The sequence below is a fragment of the Camelus ferus genome, chromosome 15 (assembly GCF_009834535.1).
Source record: "Camelus ferus isolate YT-003-E chromosome 15, BCGSAC_Cfer_1.0, whole genome shotgun sequence".
NCBI classification, from domain to species: Eukaryota; Metazoa; Chordata; class Mammalia; order Artiodactyla; family Camelidae; genus Camelus; species Camelus ferus.
In genome coordinates, this window is record NC_045710.1 from 39580988 (window position 1) to 39600629 (window position 19642).

The 19642-nt window shown below is 39.4% G+C and overlaps 1 protein-coding gene across 1 annotated transcript in view; it reads left to right on the forward strand.

Moving 5' to 3' along the window:
* EML6 (EMAP like 6) overlaps nt 1-19642 on the forward strand; it is a 215429-nt gene that overhangs the window by 82662 nt on the left and 113125 nt on the right. Inside the window, 4 exon segments of the mRNA XM_032497555.1 lie at nt 1766-1864; nt 4233-4301; nt 8640-8825; nt 10210-10345. Coding sequence (XP_032353446.1) covers nt 1766-1864; nt 4233-4301; nt 8640-8825; nt 10210-10345 — 490 coding nt within the window.

Sequence of the window (19642 nt, forward strand, 5' to 3'; positions counted from 1 at the left end):
CAAATCTCAAATCTAGCAAACATCCCTTTATCAAAACTTGTTCTCTGAAGCATCACAAGAGAAATGTAATACTGGAGAAGGGAAATCCAACTGTAACTTTTAGTTCTTTTGTCCATATTATTTTGTGTTAGAATTCTAGCAATTTTTTTAGGTTCCATTTTGAAGGTGGAGGTAGGGATGGACTGCATGGTACTTTCTCAGCTGTCAGTTGAGGAAAAATAACCTCCTGTTTGCTGTGATGGATTTCATGGCTTGTTGATGCCTGTTGCTTCAGATCTGCCTTTTTCCCTGGACAGAGTTCACTGGGATCCAGTGATATTTAGAAAATGACAAATGGCCCATCACCTCTCAAGCAACAAAAAGCAATAGAAATGCTTTTCAGGTAGCAATGGGGCCTGTCACTGCAAATGAACAAAATAGATTTGTTTTGGCTTTTTCTTCATCTTTTTAACATATCTCATGTGGTTTTAACTTGAGTGCCCATGTTTATGTTAACTGCTTTTTCTGTTTAAAAGAGAAAAGAAAAAATAAACTGAATAGAATTCAGAATTCACCCACTTCAAATTCCTGTATATGTATAAAAATACAGCCATGTCTTATAATCATGTCCATTGCTGGAACCCTCAATTAAAATTACAGCAAAGACGACCTTTCTTAAGGGCACATTTTAAAACGCCAGCTATGTATTTTTTACACTAAGTATTCCTAACAGAAGCCACCTTTAATGAAGAAAGCTGGATGATCCCTGCATAACAACACATGGACATTGAGCCATAGCTGCTGGCTGGCATTCGTGTATACACATACACACGGACATACTCAGTGAAATACGTAAGCTCACATACTTTTATACTTGGGTAGTAATATGTTTTTAAAACCCTTTGATTTACATTATTTCACTGATCCATACAACAGTGCTACTTTGTAGACAGGAAAAAATAATATACACTAATCTCAGATGAAAAAACAGATTTAAGGAGTTAATTTTCTATAGTCTTATGTCTGGCTACTCACAAAGTGAAAAGAGAAGCCAAATCTACTTACCCCCAGCTGACACCTCTGTCTGTTACATAGTGCTGTTTTCTTAGAGTAGCATGCTACTCGAACCTCTGATTTTATGCCCCAAATATGTGTTTTAACCCTTTTGAATTCTGTATTTAGTCAGGTGTTGAATTTTCTTCTCCCTTTGAGGACAAATTCTGATCTGAATCCAAAGAATTTAGACTGGGAGATGAAGTAGCAGATTACTTTTACTAAAATTAGGTATCTTATAGTCAGCTTCAAATGTTTGTAAAATTATGAAGATTAAGAAGAATGAAGTGTTCACTTACGGGATTTCTTCTCCATATGTTTGTCAAACCCTTTCATTTTAACAGTTTGGTGAGGCTTTTTAGACTATAGAATCCTCAGCTCTTAAAACCGCATTAAAATCTTAAAAAATTGAAACCCTACCTTCAAGTTCTGTTCCTGTGATTTCCACTGATTAATCAGTGACCTCATGAGATGTTGCACACAGGTTTCCTATGTTTAAGAAGGACACATTAGGTGTAGGTTTTAAGTTGTTGATATTTCAGTATATGCTAATGGAATAATGTCTACTGTGATATCTTTAGTTTTGGATTTAAGATGAATTTTGAGAAATCTTTTTTTATAAGAAATTCAATGCCTGGCCGATAGTGGGTAATAAGAACCATTTATTAAAAATGGCATGAATAATAGGAAATCTTCCCGTAATTTTCAGGTATTAAATTACTGTTCTTCTTAGCGTTTAGCCTCTGTGGGATTGGATGCCAAAAACACAGTCTGCATTTGGGACTGGAGGAAGGGAAAACTTCTGGCGTCAGCCACTGGCCACTCTGACCGGGTAAGAAGAACTTGTTGGATCAAGCCAAACAGGTTTCATAACTGAGAGAATTGTGACATAGCTTCTCAGAGCTGTAATATTTTTTAAAGTAAATTTGCCACGTGTAGATTTTTCCTCTACATTCAAATTAAAATCTTACTGTTAATAAAGATTAATTTACAATTAGTAGCTATGTTGGCGTGATCTCTTCCAGTGACAGATGCTTTACTTAAATTGTTACTGCTTTTCATAGGCAAAACAAATTTTTGATACTGGCCTTTGGCTTTATAAAATAAAAAAAAAGTGAATTTGAAGTTATATGTACAGTTTAGGTGTATTCATTTAGAAATGGAAGGAGTCAGAAAATAATATTCAAAGTATGTTTACAAGTGTATACATTTGAATTTCAAATGAATGTAATGACAACTGTGTGATTCTGTTATATCTGAGAACCTGGAATGTGAATTGTCGACTGCTTACCGTTCATATTGAAGTCAGTGGGATCAGAAATAAACACCTGTAGCCATAGCCGGCAAGATAGTGTAGGAAGCAGGCATGTGCATTAGCTGGTCAGAAATCTATTTCTCTGGTGTCTGGCATAATTAAAATAATCTGGCTACTTTACTGTCTTGATTTTCTAAATTAAAAAAAAAAAGGAATCTGTGTGACTATCTTATATTGATTCCTCATTGTTCTGTATTTATGCACAATGTAACTCCATGCAGAACAAGGCCCTAATTATTAAATTCTCAGCCTCTTGTTTGGTGTGAAATCTAAAAGATTTTTTTTTATATGAATGGTACATTCATCTAGGGAGAATCTTCATTTTAAGGGGACTGCATAGTGTTGCTCCACATTTGGGCCAATTGTATTCGGGGATTAAGTCTTCAGAAAGTCCAGGAGTGACCAGCAATGGAACTTTAGTGTTGAAAGAGGCCTGGCACCCCTCTGGCCCAATGCTTCCTATGTCTGGCTACACATAACAATCTCCTAGGCAGGTTTTACAGCATAGCAATGCTCAGGCTTTACTCCCAGGTATTGATATTAATTTATTGCTATTTAATTAGTATTAACTTAGTAGTTAATAAATAGGTTAAAAATATTTGTGATGTTTATAGTTTGGATATTACTGTTTCTGCTTATGCTATAATCCTGTTATGTTTATATAAAGTCAGTTGAATTGGGCTGGATCAATACGTGTATTTCCTATTGCTTTGTTAATGTACTGTATACTTTCCAGTTAGCTAAGAGTAGATTATAAAAAGTAGTGTTATCTAGTGAGAACGCTTTAATTTTAAGGGCCTAGAATGTTTTAATGAGATGCTGTTTTTAGAACACTGTTCTCCTAGACCACATAATTCGTATCACGCATAGGTTTGCTCTTTATTACAGATGCCAGTATAGATTATTATTGGCTGCTTACTGGGCAAATACTTATTTTCAAGATTATTTTAGTGGCTGAAATACTTAATCCCTAGCACTAATTTGTAGGATGAGTGCTTTGTAGCCTGCAAAATGATCGTACATACGTTATCTTAGTTGACCTCACAACAGAACTGAGGTAGTGTCATTTATTCATTTTCTAGAAAATGAGGTTTAGAGATGCTAAGACTTGTCTGAGCTGGTACAGCTGAAATGGGTACTTGCACCATATTAGTACTTAGTCCTTAGACCAAGTATTCTTCAGTGCTCTTTCTGTGGTCCATAAGTATTCCTTTCTACCTAACCAGAGGTTATAGGACCTTTCTCTGATGTTTGGAGCAATAGCTCCTTCCTTATGTGATGAGAAGTTAGCAGCCTAAGCTCTTTCTTTGGTCTAGTTTCTGTCCCTGACAATTGATCCTTTCTATTAGAAGTTCAAAGAATATAGTCCATCAACCATCTGCATCAGAATCTCCTGGAGTGTGTTTTAAAATGCATGTGTCTAGACCCAATTTCAGATCCACTAAATCAAAATCTCCGACAACAGCCAGGGGAAATATGCACTTTAAACATTGTCATTCTTTTTATTTTCATCGTAAAACTCTCTCAAAATGTGTTATTAGCGTTGTGGAGAGCTACAGAAAATTTGATCAAAAGAATTATCCTAAATCATTACAATTTGTTTCTCCTGGATGGACAATGTTAAACAATTTGACACCAGTTCTCAGTGATTGTGCTTAATTATTACTTCTCTGTTCAGGCCTGAGGTAAGTAGACAGAAGGGGATAAAACATGTATTAGCAATTCTTGACTCATCTCCAGAACCAAATCTTCCATTTTTCATTCAGTGCAGGTAACATTGTGTTATGAGTATTAGGGTAGAGTCTTGGCAATGGGACAGTATCTGAAAGAAGGCAAAAACATGTAAATATGATCAACAGAACAACTTGTAATCTTTTTTAAACAGATTTTTGATATTTCCTGGGATCCATATCAGCCAAACAGAGTGGTTAGCTGTGGAGTAAAACATATAAAGGTAAAGTAGTTATTTCTTTAATATTTTTGACACCTTGTATGGAAATAATTTTGGATGTTTATATATATGTAATTTGGTGTTGAGAAACTCCTTGACTTTTCATTTTTTTTCCCCTTAAAGTTAGAGGCTTCTTACCTGTGTCTCTGCTCTTGAAGCAATCTTACATCAGCTGATGGGCCTCCTTCAGAAATGCAATGTAACAACAATCAAATCAAGTGTCCAGCAGGCAGCTGGAAAGGAAGCTTTATGCTAATTAAATGCTACATGGAAGACTCATAATACCTTTAGGATTGCATGCTTTGAAACAGTTCTGATTTTAATTTTGTGAATTAAGTTCTTATATTGTGATGAATATTTATACATTTGGCATGTCAAAACTTTTTGACATGTTGAAATATTCTCTTAGAAGAAAGGTGCCATGTTGTGTTGGACACAGAAGGAGAGGGGTGCATAGCACAAACCTACCTGAGCCATTTTTAAATGCCTCTCTTCCTCTAGACCACATAGCCTGGAATACTACCGGTGGCCCAGGACCTGCCTCTATTTGCTTCTTTCTGTTTTTTCACATGGGTGGCAGAATTGACACCATCGACATCCTTTGCTTTGACATAGCAAACATGTCTCCTGGTTTCTGGGTTATGGCCCAGGATCTTCTGTCTGTAGGTTTGTAGATCGTATGAGTTAAAGTCCATAAATAACAGAATGTAAGGCTTACTTGCTTGAATAGAGCATGCGTGGATCTCTGCTGCTACAAACATGATGTGATTCTGTATGAATAGCGTCGATATCTCTGTTACTCCTCCAACCAACTCCTCCTGTTTTCCAGTTCTTTTGACCTTTTAGTCTAGTTTTTCATGATTCGTCTCATATTCCCACTGAATGGTTAGGGGCAGATGATAAAATGCTATTTAATACAAGCTATTTAATACAAGTTCAATTAAAATCTTCAGAAGTTTTGTTGTTATCTGACAACATTTCCATTTAAGTTACTCTCAGTTAATCTAGAAGGATAAACGTCAGAAGTAACTTAAAAACTTTGGGATAAAGGATAATGAAGAGGAACATGCACTGCTATTTACTAAAGCATATTACGAGGTTACAAAAGTTAGTGGTATAGGACTGGGGTAAGGATAAATAACAAAAAAAGAAACAAAGCTGAGGCCTGGGAGCCATCATCCAACCTGCATATTCCACAGTGAGGAAACCAAGACCTAGGAGGCTGTTTAGCTTTGAATCCTGGTTCTGTCTCCCTCTACTTGATTCTGGGAAAGCTATTTTATCTCCCTGAGACTGAATTTCTTTCTTAAAGGATGGTGATAGCTACCTCCTGAATTTATTAAGAGTTACATTAAACAGCATATGGAGCCAGTAAGGGCCCAATATTATTAATTTCTTTTCCCATTTGCTAGGACCACAAAAATTGTGGCTCAGGTAAGATTTAAACTTAGTCTCTGACTCCATTTGTCAAGCTCTCTTCTCTTAGAAATTATTTCTTTAATGATCTGTCTTGGCTTAATCCCCCCCTACACAAACCAGATTACTAAAAATAATAATTATCTACTTTAATAGATTTCTCCAGCTTCTTCCCTATTTCTTTCTATCCTTGGTTAACTCTGACTTTTAATCAGTTAATTCTAAAAGCGGAGACAGATAAAACCCTGGAACTTCATTTGAAAACACTAAGAGCCACTTGTCCTGTTAAATGTTAATTGTATTTTAGCAGACCTAGGCATTTTTTTCTAAGCAACAGCAAGCATTTTTGCCTCAAACAGAGGAATCTGAAAATGCCCATCCAGCCATTCTTTATTAGTTTTGGTTAGAAGGAAATCCACAACAAATTTCAGCAAGCTTTAACAAATTATTTTCACTATCTGTTTTTCTACATCCACTTCCAGGATCCCCAGCTTTTTTCCCCCCGAAGCTGCCTAACATCAAATGAATCAATTCCAGTCACAAGGTGAATGCAAAATCTTTGATGCACTCCAAGAAAATATTTCTATGTGCAATTTTTGTAGCTAGGGTAAAATCCTTTCTGGTTTTGCAAAATCCCCAGTGTTTGGCACACAGGCAAATTACAATGATCTGAAACGAATGCTTGAAAAACAGTAACAGTTGAGCTTCGTCTGTTCTGCTTGGCTGGATGTACAGTAACGAGCCTACCAGGTGGGTGTCCTACCAGGTGGGTGTGGTTGATCTTTTTCCAGTCTCTAGTTACCGACAGAAGGGACTTTGGGGATTATGTAGGGCCAGATGAGCTCCCAGGTACCTGCCAGTTCTAACAGAATTTGCATTACAATCTGTGAATGGAGATTGGAGAAGATGAACAATGCCTTTTCATTTGTGTGGATTTACTGGTTTGTTGCTACCCTAATGTTACTGTTTTCCAAACATGAAGGGCTTCTCAAGAAGAGATAGTATCTCAGAGATTAGCCATTTATTAGCCATTAGCAGAAAATCTCATACCTATACTGTCATTACAGTTATGTATGACTTTTTAGAGAATCATTTGATTATTTGGAATGTTTCATGTTGACATCGTATCATCTGACTGGGTGATTACAGAATGATCTTTGTGTCTGAGGATAGTGGTCTCTCTTGTAGTTGTGCATCTAGAAATATTTCAAGAACTCAGGCTGAAGTGTGCATCCCAAGTTAAAGGGATAATGATTACCAAATAGTTATTTTCCTTTTAATCTTCATCCATGGGGAGACATAGAAGGAAGTGTCTGCCTTAAGCATCACCATGGAACAGCAAGTTTTTTGGCTTGCATGTACACCTGTTTATGTCTAATGGTTTGTTCAGGTTCAGAGTTAATACTTTAATGTTTTCCTAAAACGTATATCTGACTGCCTTTTCCCTAGATCTTTTTATTCTTTTGATATATAGTTTAGCACCTTTTCATAAAAATAATACCCAAAGAAACAAATCACCAGAGCTGACACTTTCCTCCTTAGTGGGAGAAGAATCTTGTCTCAGATGATTGCACATCTGTCTCATCCTTCTTAAGGGCCACCGCCTCCACAGCTGCCTGAGCCCTGGCCCCCTGAATGGTGCAACCCACCAGAAAGGCTTCCTCAAGTACTCAGTTTGCTCCTCTGTGAGGACCACTAGTTTTCCTCTTCTGCAGGCACAGAATATTAGGGTTGTCACTGACTTTTCACACTTTTCCTGTCACCTGGGTTTACCTAACCCTGCTCTCCTAAACCATGATCCAGTTTTTTCCTCACTGCTGATCCAAATCCTGTTCTTGCTCATTCCAGTTAATTCTATGTGATTCTCTATCTTTGAATTCCCTTACCTCTTGTCTGTAGTGTGAAGATGCTGCCTTAAGATGATCTCTTTTGTTTTATATGTATCTTCTGTGTTGGATTTAAAAGATCAAGATTTCAGTATTTTTTCATGTGAAACCTCTATTGAACCCTTACCTTTGGCAAGTCACTTATGCCTTCTTTCCCTCAGTTCTAAATGGGGATAGTATTTACCTTAGCCTATTTTTAAGGGTATTATGAAGATCAAATAACCAAACATACGTAAAGAGTCTTTATAAATTGTGAGAGGCTACATTCATGGCATTTGAACTACATTCAAAGTTACACAAGTTCACACATTGAAAAAAACTATGTCAAAGTGAAATACTTAATTTCTACATAACCATGGGAGTCTCCCTACTACCTTATATAAAGTAGCTCAAGTTTTATGTTTATGATCTTCCATATGATAAGTCATGCAACTAAAACTGAAAAGCCAGGTCAGTTATTTGGCTATATGTAAATATAATTTATATTTAGGAACATATTTCTCAGTAAGGATTCTACAGTGAAGATTTGTAACATTTTAGTTAGAAATTATATGTATAAATATATATACACACACACCAAAAAATACCTAGAAGATATATTAACATGTTAACAGGAGGTTGTGAATAATTTCAATTTGCCTCTTTTCACTTTTCTCTATTTCTAAACTTTTCTACAGTGAACCTGTACTAGTGCTATAATTTGACAAGAAATTAAACGAAAATTGATTCATCAATTTTATTCCAGCTCTGAGAACACTGACATTTTATATTAAAAGAACATTGAACATTTAAGCAAATTTTTGGAATTTTGGAACTTTGAAAGTTTAAAAAGTATTACAAGTTTTTTTTTTAATACTGCTAATAGTTAAAATGCTTTGCAATTCTCTGCTGTCACAGCAAAACAAGTTAAATTATGTGTATTTAGTTTACCTATAGAAAATTATATAAAATATTGAAACATTAACAAATAAATAACAACAATGAGATGCATCAGAATACTCTATTTTTTGATTTATTTATTTAATCACTTATTTTCTAGTTTTGGACACTATGTGGAAATGCCCTAACTGCAAAAAGAGGGATATTTGGCAAAACAGGGGATCTTCAGACCATCCTATGCCTTGCATGTGCCAAAGAAGACATCACCTACTCTGGTGCTTTAAATGGCGACATCTACGTCTGGAAAGGGCTCAACTTAGTCCGCACTATTCAAGGAGCACATAGCGTAAGTATTTCTGCCAAGGAATTTGGGAATGACTTACTAAATAAGTTAAAGTCACAAATCTCTGTATTTTCTCCTGGTGCTTTAGGATCAGCCAGTTCTGCTGAACACTCACTAAACATTCATGGAAGATTTCCCAAATTAGTTTTGTTCACCCAGAAGAAATTAATATTTCAAAAGCATAATAACTTAATTAACCTTTGCATCAGTGATCGATTAGCTGATTAGTGTGTTGTGCATCAGCTGCAGCTTGACGAAAGACTAGAAGTATTTTGTTGTCAGTTTTGTCTTCTGGACCAGCACTTTTCAAACTTTAGTGTGCTTACGAGTCTCCTGGAGATGTTGTCAAAGTGCAGGTTGGTCAGTGGGTCCGGGATGATGTCACTCCTGCTGGCCTGAGGCCCATATATTGAGTAGAGACAAGAGTGGAAACAACTGTTATTTATATAATTGTTAGTAAGGTAGACTTTGCTTGCCCTAAGGTCACCTCCATGTCCACATCACAGGCTCTAAAATGCAAACAGAAGCCATTGATAAACTCTTTTGAGGGTCTGCTCTGTAAGAACAAGGACAAACTTGACTCTGACCCTTTGCTCAGTTTTGACATCCATTAAAATGGTTATATTGCTGCATCTATAGATGATAAATGGAAATTCCCAGAACAATGGGGAGATGATGTGAAAGGTAAAGCCTGTTGTAGTAAGTGGAAATTTGGTAAAACGTTACCAGAAACTCAACAGACGTTTAGCTTCCTGCCTCCAGATCGATCCCCTATTGCTCTGAATATGAAAAAAGGCTTAAGCAACTCTCAGCAAAAGAGCTATGAAATTTTAGATCTTTCATTGTCTTGTACATTGAAGACCAATTTTCTTGGCTTCACTAATTATGAAACAGCTCTTGAAATAATTAAGAAGGTCAGTATTGGCCCTCATTCATAAAAGCAGCTGCGTTAGTAAGCTAATTTATCTTCACGCTGGATATTCTGTCAGCAGTGTGCTCTTGGAGCACGCTTTGTGGAAAAGTGTCTTTAAGTTAGGAAGCTATTTCAGATGTGCAGAAGCATCTTCAAATGATGCTTAACAAGCTGACACAAGTGTGACTTACACTGTCATTTAGGCTTCCTGAATTTTTCCCCCACAACCTATTGTCAGTTTAAGGAGCTGTTGAACTAACTTGCTTTGGTGATTATTATAAATGTTTTAATCTAGCTAAAATGGATATGACAAATGGCTACTTGTTCTATTGCCAGCGTTTGAATAGAGAACAAGGAATTGTTTTTATTTTTGTTCTGTTTTTACTTTGTTTTGAATTTTAATTTTCAAATCCAGCTACAATGACTATTTAGAATGATTGCAGCGCTGAGTATTACCTGCCTTAATCTCAACAGGCTGGAATCTTCAGCATGTATGCTTGCGAAGAAGGCTTTGCCACTGGTGGACGAGATGGGTGTATACGATTATGGGATACTGACTTCAAACCAATAACTAAAATTGATCTCAGGGAGACAGAACAAGGATATAAAGGTAATACATGTATTATTTTATTATATATTTTTGTTGAAGCATAGTCATTGTATAATGTGTCAATGTCTGGTTTGCAGCTCAATAGCTCAGCCATATAGGAACATATATTCATTTTCATTCTCTTTCACCATAAGTTACTACAAGATATTGAATATAGTTCCCTGTACTATACAGTATGTATATCTATTTTTTATATATTAGTTAGTATCTGCAAATCTCACGTAATACGTACCCATAACTCTTAAAAGTGGTAAATACAGTGGGAAAGTCTGTATTTGTATGTTTCTCTTACCCCATCTTACTCCATAAGGGGTTTAAGGCAGTTTACATAAATAAAAGGAATACAAGGTGAAAAGTATGTTAAAAATAAATGGCTACCCCTTTTCCTAATTTTCAGAGGTATCTGTATGTACTAGCAGTGGTCCTGCTGCAAAGATACATGGGATTTGCGGAGAGGATTAAAAGTAATTAAAGGGTTTTCTGGTCCAGCTTCCCCTTCAACCAGCCAATACCATACCCTTAGTCCTCTGAGCATTTGCAGAGTGTGGGTTAAGGGAGAGTAAAAGAAAGAGTGGGAAAAGGATGAAACTGGAGGAAGAAGGCAGTGGGCAGACGTTTGGGTGTCCTTTGTCCCACTCCATCCTGCCTGACCCTGCCCTCACCCTGCAGAAGTCTTGACTTTTCCTCTGCTTTCAAGCTCTGCCCCCCAAATAGAAACAAAGTGCATTTGAAAGGAGCAGATTCAAGCAGAACAGTGTTAGGACTGCTTTGCACTCAATTTGGACATGAAGCTACAATGTTGGATGGTTTTATTCTTGTAAGAACTTTTGATATGAATGAGCCGCCTTCTGTATTTTCACTGCCTGTATACCAGTGACTCTTGGATTCATTTCTGTGGAAATACAGTGATTTCTCCTTTTACTCAACCAGCTTTTAAAATAAATTTAGCAAGAGAATTAATCATGGCCATGTCCCAGATCCTGTGACATAGAACTGATATTCTGTTTTCCTTAAATTTATAACTTTATTAGTAAAAATTCAGAAACTGCGACTTACTAACTTGAGAATCTGGATCTGTTTGTAACAATCACACTTACTTAGTATGCTACCTGTAAAAACTTCTACTGCCCCTCCTGTAGACTTGCAAAAGATCTACAGAATGAATTTGGCAATTTCCAAGTTGTTTTATGTAAATATTCATAAGATTTACATCTATCTGCATCTTCTGATAAATATTAATTGCTGAATAGTTTTTAGATTAACTAAGATGAACACTAAGATCAGGGGAAAAACCCAGTATTTCAGATTTATTGTAGAGAGATGTTATTAATCAGTTTTCTTACATCTTTATAGTCAAACTCGAGCTAAGTAAGACATTTGACTTCCAGTGAAAACAGTTAACCCTACTTTAAGTTGAGGGTGAACCAGCTTGTAGACAGGTCATTCTCACATCAACAAGAATCTGTAGGGCCAGAGCTGATTCTCAGGGCTCCCTGGCCTCTCCCCAGGTCTTAGTCAAAGAAAATGGACTTAATGAGCCAGGAGGACCATTCCTCAATCAATAGAATAGTAGTGTTTTATTTACGCCAGTGACAAGCAACTTTTAGTGAGTGACTAGATGTTTGCTGACTAGTAAGTCTGCTAACCAGTTGTCGGTAACAATGTATGATATAAACCAACAGCCTAATTTGTCCAGGATCCCCTCTGCAGTTCTGAAGTCAAAACACTCAGAATGCGCGTGCACGCACACACACACACACACACACACACATTTTTGAGAGCAACCAACTTTTTAAAAGTGTGGTAAAAAATACATAATAAAATTTGTCACCTTAACCATTTTTAAGTGAACATATCAGTGGCATTAAGTGCAGTCACATTGTTGTGCAGCCATCACAGCCTTCCATATACAGAACATTTTTTAATCTTGCCAAACTGAAGCATCATACCCATTAAACAATAACTTCCCCTTTCCTCCCGACCCCAGGCAGCCACCACTCTACTTTCTGTCTCTATAAATTTGCTTATTCCAGGTTCCTCATAGAAGTGGAATTATGTAGTATTTGCTCTTTTGTGACTGGCTTACTTCTCTCCCTATAAGTCATCAAGGTTCATGTTGGAGCATGTGTCAGAATTTCCTTTCTTTTTAGGGCTAAATAGTATTTCATTGTATACCTCATTTTGTTTATCCATTCATCTGTTGTTGGATACTTGGCTTGCTGTTGTGAATAGTGCTGCAGTGAACCTGGGTGTGCAACTATCTCTTTGAGACTCTGCTTTCAGTTCCTTGGAATATATATCTAGAAGTGGAATTATTGGATCATATGATTTTTCTATTTTTAATCTTTTTGAGGAACTGTCATACTGTTTTCCATACCAGCTGTGCCATTTTATATTCCTACTAGCGGAGCACAAGTGTTCCAATTTCTCCACATCCTCGCCAATACTTACTTTCTGCTTTTTTGATGATAGCCGTTCTGATAGGTGTGAAGTGGTATCTCATTGTGGTTTTGATTTGCATTTCCCTAATGATTATTGACTTTGAGCATCTTTCATAAGCTTGTTGGCCATTTGTGTATCATCTTTGGAAAAATTTCTGTTCAAGTCCTTTGCCCATGTTTAAATCAGATTTTTTGTTTTATTGCCAAGTTGTAAAAGTTTTTTATATATCTTGCATATTAACTTCTTATCACATGTATGATTTGTAAATATTTTCTCCCACTACATAGGTTGCCTTCTCACTCTGTTGATTACATCTGGTGATGTACAAAAGTTTTTAACTTTGATGTAATCCAATATATCTATTTTCCCTTTTGTTATCTGTGCTTTCGGTGTCATAACAAGAAAAGATTGCCAAATGCAATTCCATGAAGATTTCCCCTTATATTTTCTTATAAATATTTTATGGTTTTAGCTCATATGTTTAGGTCTTTGATCCATTTTTGAGGTAATTTTTACATATGTTGTAAGGTAAGGGTCCAACTTTTTTTTCCCAGAATACTTTTATAACTAATTTGGCAGCAAAACCTGACTTAAACTTATATGAGGCTGTTTATTGTCTTCATATGTGTGACTGTTCATATACTTCACTGCAGAAATATTTGATTTCACAATTCTGCCCCAGACTCCATTGGATCTATTACATGAATTCAAGATCCAAAATTTTCTGAATTCCAAAATGTACCTACCCCAGAGGATTTTAGATATGTGGGATGGTAGACATCCAATATGTTTTTCATTGAATATCAAATTCTGGAATTTTCTTTTCTTTTTTTTTAACTAACGTGTTGTCAGTTTATAATGTTGTCTTAATTTCTGGTATACAACATAGTGATTCAGTTATACATATATATGTATATATTACTTTTACTATTCTTTTTCATTATAGGCTATTACAAGGTATTGAATATAGTTCCCTGTGCTATACAATAGGACCTTGTTGTTTATCTGTTTTAACATAATAGTTAGTATCTGCAAATACCAAACTCTCAATTTATCCCTCCACCCTCCCCTTTCCCCCCTGGTAACCATAAATTTGCTTTCTATATCTGTGAGTCTGTTCTGTTTTGTAAATAAGTTCATTTGTGTCAGTTTTTGAGATTCCACATATAAGTGTTATTATATGGTATTTTTCTTTCTCTTTCTGGCTTACTTTGTATGACAGTCTCCAGGTCCATCCATGTTTCTGCAAATGGCATTATTTTATTCTTTTTTATGGCTGAGTAGTATTCCTGTGTGTGTGTGTGTGTGTGTGTGTGTGTGTGTGTGTACACCCCCCACATCTTCCTTATCCAATCACCTGTTGATGGACATTTAGGTTGCTTCCATGTCTTGGCTGTTGTAAATAATGCTGCTATGAACATTGGGGTAGATTTATCTTGTCAAATTAGAGTTTCCTCTAGACATACGAATTTAAATTTTCAAGCTGGGAGAGACACTGGACATCAGTGTGTGGCATTCATAACCTTTTGGGTGAGTAGAATGAGGCTCAGGTCCATTGGTATCAAGCTAACTGTAGTATTAGGGCTCTAACTCCAGTCTCATACCAAACTTTACGAAAGTACATTTTGAGTCTGATCATTTTTAAAACAAATTTATGATTTAGGTAAAATAATGAAGCTTAAATGACTTACAGTGGTGGCAATAAAAGCCAAAAATAATTCTTAAAAGCAAGGTAATCAATGAGTTACATTTATGGTAATGAAATGCTCTAAGTTAATGGTTGTAAATGATTATGTCTAAAGGAGTACATTATTCACTCAGTATAAGATGCATTATTCATTTGTTTATCCATTCATTGAGCATTTATTAAGTATGTACTAAGTGTCAGATACATGCCAAGGAACTGGATAGGCTCATAAAAAACATGCTTCAGGAATTGTGTTGTAGATTTTTGTCTGTTTTAACTTCCACACATATTTGTTGAATTGTTGCTGTGTCTAATGAACTATAAGCTCCGAATCCAAAGATACCTTGCGTTAGGTCAAGCAGCATTCCCTCAGCGTTGAGCAAGAGTAGGAGGCTGAAGTCTCAAGGATGAGAGATGCCCCTTCTTAACCCACTCACCATCTCTGCTGCACCCTTGCACATCACTGGTCGGAACCACCGTCTCGCACGCAGACGACTGCAGTAGCTTTGTAGCTTGTGTCCCTGCTGCAGTCATTCTCAGAATGGCATCAGGAGGGAGGTGTTCAGAATTTACCAGAGCCAGATCACACTTCCTCAGAACCCTGCCACCATTCCCATTTTCCTCAGAAGAGTCCCAGTCCTTAGGATGGCCCCCCAGCTCCTTCCCCCTCGAGCCTCCCTCCATCTACCCTGCCCTGGGCTCAGGCTGCCCATCTCACCTCTGACTCGGCTCCCAGGCTGACTGCTCTGTCAGCCGGCAGCACTCTCCCAGGAATCTGCATGACTAGCGCCCCCTCTCCTTAAAGCCTTTGCTTAAGTGGAGCTGCCCTGATGACTTATTTAAAATCTCAACCCGCTCTGCCTCCACTACCCAGGTGCTCCTGGATCCCCTCCTGTAGACCTTCTTTCCATCTTGTAACAAGCAGTGTAGTCTACCTGTTTGTTATGTTTATGGCTGTTCTGTTTCTACAGGCACAGGAGTCTCTTTGTTCACCGATGCCTCCCAAGCGCTTAGAACAGTGCCCTGCACATGCAGGAGCCCTGGAAACAGATGGCCGCATGGGTGAAGGGCGTATTGTGTGATGGGAGTGCAGAGTGACAGTGACAAGGCTGCAGCGGGAGGGACAGATAACTGCTGTATTCAGGCTTGGTCCCCACGGACCAGCAATAGGAGGTCAGAGAAAGACTTAGGCAGGGTGAGTGTCAAGGTCAGGGCTCCACCTGCTCTGGAGCAGAGAGCAGACTGGAGTGGGGCCAGATTAGAGGTGGGAGCCCAGGTGACCTTATCCACTACCCATTCTTCGTATTACCCTTTTTCTTCCTCAATGTACATTGATCATCGTTTGGTCCAGTGGTTCTCAATCAGGGGTGCTTTTACCCACCCTGGAAGACATTGCGCATTGTCTGGAGACATTTTTGATGGTCACCTGGGAGGGCATTCCCGAGTAGAGGCTGGGGACACTTCTGACCATCCTGCTATCTCACAATGAGAGACACGTCTATGAAGAATTATCTGCTCCTGAATGTAACAGTGCTGAGGCTGAGAAACCTTGGTAGAGAAAGGTCAATGGACCAGTTCTCAAATCTGAAAACAGGCTTGTTGACAGTAGAAACAAATCAAGCACCTTCTGTTGTTGTCCTGGTCCCTTGGGTGCTTGTTGCTCACCTCTGTTCCCATCGCCTCCATCACCTATCTCCCTGTCTGCTCACCTTTGTCCTTTGGGCCATGCCTCCTGCATCACTGTTGTTCTGAGGAAGTGGAGGCCCTGCAGAGGAACACGTGGAGCCGGCGAGGGTGAGGTTTGCTACGTTTGTTCAGACTGCGTGTAGAGGGTGACAAGCAGAGGCTGACTGTCAGTTGTTCTGGTAGTGGTTCCCCTGTTAACACTCGTATCAGGCTGGCCTCCTATAAAAACCAGCCTGGGCCTTCCTTCCCTGGGGTGGAGGCCATGGGCTTGGCAGTGTGTTTCTGTCTTTTGGAGCCCCATTAGTTAGGCTGTGTGGGTCCTTCTGATTTCCTGAGGCTAGGGGATTTGGGATCCTGTGGAGTGGATTCTGAAACAGCCAGGAATTTAGTAAAGAGTATCTGTGCATTCTGCTGGAAGTGCTCAGGCAGGGAGCCCTGGTAAACAGGAGCAGCAGGCGAGGGCACTTCATGCTGCAGACTGGTGTAGGAGCAGCCCATGCCCGGCGTGTGCAGAGGCTGTGCGGCTCTCCTGGAGCAGCTCCCGGGGCTGGTGGCCAGCTCTGTGGCAGCGTCTGTGCTGAGCACTCTGTGTGCAGGAGCCCATTTCTCCTCCGACAGCCCTGGGAGTCCCCGGCAGGGCGGCTCCTCAGGGCATGAGATCTGTGTAGTTGCACAGGGCCTCCTGCTCCCAAGGTGCTCCACTTGGCTTAGTACTTGCTGGTGTCACCTTGAAATTCTTAATCATTTTTTAACAAGAGGGTCCCACATTTCCACTTTGTATTAGGCTCTGCAAATCATAAGGCCAGTCCTCTCCTCCAGTCATCTGTGCACCCAAATCCCTGGCGAGATGAACATCTTCCTTCCCTCTTGTTTCCTTTACATTCCAAACTCTGCCTTCAGCATCACCCTTGGGCACCAGAGCCCCCGGCCCACCTCCAGGCTCCCTGGGCACCTCAAGCACCCCCTCCTGAGGGGAGGGAAAGTGGGGGGGGGGGTCCCTTGCTGTGTTTTCTGCACCCTTCGCCAGCACTCCCTCTTCATCTGAGTGAACTCTCCCTCTCGCCCTTTATCACCTTTCACCTGGGGTGCTCCTTAGTATTGCACCTTTAATAAGGTCAGGCTGTAGGAGGCCATCCCCTTGTCTGGTTTGATCTCTGGGATGATCTCACTGACGTCCTGATGCACAGAGAAGGGAAATACCTTTGTGGGGAAGACAGTTTGCGCCAGACTTGTACTGCCTGAATCCTCACTTTATCTCTGTCACCTGCTCACTCTGGGACTTGGGGCAAATAATGTCAACTGTCTATGCTGTAACTTCCTCATTATTCAGCAAACCTTTACTGTCCCCACCTAGGGCCTGGTGCTGTCTGCGGGCCCCCTCCTGAGTTGCTACGAGCCTTCCCGGGCACATGTGCACAGCTCTGGATGCAGAGCCGGGGAATGTCTGGGAGGACCATTCCTGCCCATTTACAGGACCTGCTTGTTTGACTCAGATTGATTTCTTGAAGTTGCACTTATTTTTGGCCATCTGCTTATCAGGAGTTGGGCTTTCTAATCCACTAGGGCAAACTTTTCCAACATATGGCTAAAGAACCACTGCGTTAGAATCACCTGGTGATGCAGCCTAGAAATCTGAATTTTCAGCAGTCTTGACTAAAGTCTGAGAACACACACTCGCTTGGAAACAGCTTGATAGTTGGTTCTCAACAAGTGGTTCTCAGCCCTAGGAGCTAAAAATATTCCTAGCCCCACTTCAGACCAATTAAGAGGAATTTCTAGGTAGGGTCCAGGCATCCATATTTTAAAAACACTTCCCATGTAGATTCTGATGGACAGTAAGGGTTGGAGCAACTGTTCTTGGCCCTTTACCATATATCAGACCTTGGTGCACCACATTGAAGAACACTAGTAAGTACCGACCCCTGCCCGCTACCAGTCTTCCCTTCTTGGGCCGAATAATGGGGGGAAAAAACCATTTTATTCCCAACATAGTTCTCTCTTTGTGTGTCAGACCATGGCCTTTTCTTTTGAGGGTCAGCATTGTTAGCGTATCAAAATGATGGCAAACACAACAAATAAGTTGTAACACCGAAAGTAACTAAGAGACTTAACACATGCAGCAACTTCACAGCTCCTGGTGCTGACCCTTCCCAGGTTTGGAATCTGACCACACACGCACAGCAAGTTGTTCTCCGTTGAGATCTGAACTTAATAGAAATCTGCTGGTTAAAATAATAACAACTTAGTTATTGATTAATATCCTAAGTGCCAGGCACTGGGTCAGTTGCATTGAGTCCTTGTAACAGTGCTGTGAAGTGTGCTGTCATTCTCTTCAGTTTACAGATGGGCAGCTGAAGATCTGAAAGGTTAAATACTTGCCGTGTCATGTAGCTGGGGTATAAATCCAGCTCGTATACTTCACCATAAACTAGTAGAGAATAAGCAATGTGCTTTAGGTCTGTGTTGATATTCGTGGTAGTCAGGAACTAGATCCCCCCACCCCATGCCCAGGTTTTAGGACTGTCGCAGAGAAGATTGAAAGGATTCTGTTTCCCACTCTCTGGTCTGAATGTAAAACCCCTGCAAAGGGCTGGCAAGAAATTGGTCTTGGCCTTAGAGGATTTTTATGTTGACGTGGGTGCTTGCTCTTTACTGCCATCTGCTGGCTCTCTGGACCAAGCACAAGCCAGAGCCCCATGTTTCTCAGCACAGTGGCATGAGAAGGCCACCGTCCCCAAAATGTGGACCTGTCACCAATTCAAAATTCAGCCTTCAGTTCATACTGTCAAAAGTCTCCAAAAGTCTTTTTCAGAAGAAAAGAGAATTTCTGCGGCTTAAAACAATTAGGATAGTTTTCCCTGGCTCTCTTTTCGCTCTTGGTGGACGTCTAACTGTATTCCAAGTAATACCTTATATTTTTCTGACTCCCAGAGCAGACAATAAAGAAGCCAAGACAGCTTAATTATTTCCAAGTGTAGTGGTCACCTTAGCAAGCCTGGCTGGGAAACCGTGATTACATTACTGTTCTCTGCATTTGTGCCAGAGAAGTTAAAACCAAGCCTGGAAAGGCAGGAGAACAGAAATACTGTCAGAACCTTTTCAGGGAGTTGCCACTCATCAGGGTGTCTCCAGAATGTGCCCACAAGAGCCGCGGCAGTGCTCTTTGGCAGTCTTGCATGCAGAACTGCAATTAGGTTTAGACATGATGAAAACAGGACAGTTTTTAGAAACTTGAATGCCCACTGAGATGTCCTCAGGAAGTCATCACTATTTTATTTCTTATTTTTTTCTCCCTATTTTAATTGGTTCTCTTGGAAGTGAGAGTGGCCTCGCATCCTGTGTATCTTCAATAGGTAGACCCCTGGGGTCGATTTGTCTGATGTGACAAAATCCAATTTATCTGTTTGAAGAACTGAGCATTTGTGGAAAGCCTGAGTTGGTCTCCAGAGAAAATGTTCAGGGCTCATTAGCTTTATGTTGTA